At 37.2% G+C, this 2,264-nt stretch overlaps 1 protein-coding gene across 1 annotated transcript; it reads right to left on the bottom strand.

The window, feature by feature from the left end:
• Positions 1-355: 355 nt before the first annotated feature.
• LOC129958466 (uncharacterized) lies at positions 356-1,780 on the bottom strand. The gene is made up of 2 exons (XM_056070961.1): positions 1,279-1,780; positions 356-501 (listed from the first exon to the last, which is right to left on the bottom strand). The coding sequence occupies exons 1-2, from the start codon at positions 1,778-1,780 to the stop codon at positions 356-358; spliced, it is 648 nt and encodes a 215-aa protein (XP_055926936.1).
• Positions 1,781-2,264: the final 484 nt, after the last annotated feature.

The following is a 2,264-nucleotide window of genomic DNA, read 5'->3' as shown; positions in this document are numbered from 1 at the left end:
CTAAGGTAGCAACACCAAATGTACACTTAGAAGATTTAATTGTAAGTCCATAGTGGTCTAATTTTGAAAAGAGAGCTCTGAGATGTTGAATATGCTCTTCGATTGATTTTGAAGCAATTAATATATCGTCAATAAAAGCATACACACCATCTAAATCTCTAGTAACTTCATCAATAAATCTCTGAAAGGTACTTGATGCATTTCACAAACCAAATTGCATCCGAGTGCTTTCGAAGAGTCCGAACGGAGTACAAATAGCTGTTTTATGAACGTTCTAGGGAGCAATCGGAATTTAATGAAAAGCTTTTACTAAATCAATATGAGAAAAAATTGTGGTTCCATGAAGTTCCAAGTCCTAAGCACTGGAAATAGGATATTTGCCCTTTTTGGTCTGAGCCTTAAGAGCTCTAAAATCCCCAACAGGACACCAATCGTCACTTACTTTTTTCGGAACCATATGTAGAGGAGAGACATAATTGCTGTTGGATGGCCGCATATGACCTAAATCCAACATATGCTGAAATTCCATTTTAGTGGTTTTTAAGCGATCGGGTGCTAGCCTACGTGGTTTTGCATAAACAGGAGAGCCAAAAGTTTCAATATGATGCATAACAGACTGTTTTACAGTTTGGTTTGCATATGGAGCTTTAACAATATTAGGAAAATCATTCAATAACTTTGAAAAATCATCACTACAAAATACAGATTTTACAGAATGAACATCAGTATTATTAAGAACAGCATGAGCATTTATATGTGTCCACATATCATTTAAACGACGATTTCTTAAATCAGGTTGCAAGTTAAAATGATGTAGAAAATCTGCACCAATAATTGCAGTTTTAATATCACAAACATAAAAAGGATAAGCAAATTGTTTTCTTAAACATAAATCTAAAGATAATAACTTCATTCCTAGTCGCAGGAATTAAACTACAATCACTGCCAGTGTCAACGAGAAAATTTACATTTGATTTTCTATCGCGAACAAAAAGGCGACGAGAACTACTGCGCGAGGCGTATGTCGCCGCTACTCCTTGCCGTTGTGGTTTGGCTGATAATTGCAAGGCGGAATGCATTTGTGCGCTTTGTAGTTGTACTTCCGATGATACCAACAGATATCATCACTACTGGCAGTGCTTTTCTGTCGAAAACGAGGCTGACGATTCCGTGAATGATTTCTGGAATGGCGGCGCATCTGTGCAATTTCTTTACGCGACATTTTAATTTCTGTTAACAGTTCAGAATCAGCTGTAGCAGTTGCATTTGAAACAGCACTTATCTGGTTTGGTGTTATATCCAGTATTTTGTCCGCTATTTCAGAGGCTTTTTGAGGCGTCAAAGGTTGTATTGAGGCAAGAATCGATTGCACATTAGATGGTAGTTGCTGAAGAAATAATTCCAGTAAAAGAGAATCGATGATATTGTGATTTTCCGCGCGTCTTTGCATAATTCTTAACAGCTCGGACGACTTTCTATCATGCAACTGTTCTCCAGCCAATAACTTACGAATTTCCTGGGATTTAGATTTTCCGCATCTGGAAATGATTTCAGATTTTAGTTGGCTATAAGGGTCGGTTATGTCTGGTGAAAGAATAATATCGCGCACAGTTGTAACGATTACAAGAGGCAAGGTGCTCACGCTGTAGTTGTATTTAGAGCGAGAAGCTGTTATTGGCTTTGGAATAGCCAATTCAAATGTTGATTCCACCATCGTAAACCAGAGGGAAGGGTCAGACGGAATGAAGTTCGGCATCTTCACCGCTGAGACTTCCTCCATCATGGTAGTACGCTGTCGTTTCAAAACGAAACTTAGTAAGATAATATTAACCAAATTAAATAAAAAGAGATGCGAGGTTTCTTATCCGGGTCACCATTGTGGTGATGTTCAGGTAGAGTGTTGTATAAAGCCTTTCAGCTTCTCGCTATTAGAAAAATAAACTCTTTATTTCACTAACAACTATCGGAACATCACTGCTTAGCGCACGTATACATAGAACGGTTATTTCCCGGGCGAAGTATTAACATAGATTGTATTAGGGAAAGTAGATAGGTAGCGCTTTAGAATGACATGAATGAAAGATGGCGCTACGATCACTACAACATCATGTCTGAAATCTAGGGTGTTTCTATTTATCTATTTTTGATATTGAAAATCGGTGGTTATACAGTATTTTATAAATAATAAAAATTATATCTTAATTTTGTAGTTGATAATAATGTTTACTTCCATCACCGATTATTCAGTCCAGTGACAACGGAAT

The sequence above is a fragment of the Argiope bruennichi genome, chromosome X1, assembly GCF_947563725.1.
Source record: "Argiope bruennichi chromosome X1, qqArgBrue1.1, whole genome shotgun sequence".
Taxonomy (NCBI): Eukaryota; Metazoa; Arthropoda; class Arachnida; order Araneae; family Araneidae; genus Argiope; species Argiope bruennichi.
The sequence above is the reverse complement of the archived record's forward strand: the minus strand, read 5'-3'. Positions and strand labels throughout refer to the sequence as shown.

Coding starts and splice junctions, on each gene's coding strand:
- LOC129958466 (XM_056070961.1), bottom strand. CDS start 1,780: ATGGAGGAAGTCTCAGCGGTGAAGATGCCGAACTTCATTCCGTCTGAC. Junction 502..1,278: donor TATAACACCAAACCAGATAA/GTGCTGTTTCAA, acceptor TGTTGGATTTAG/GTCATATGCGGCCATCCAAC.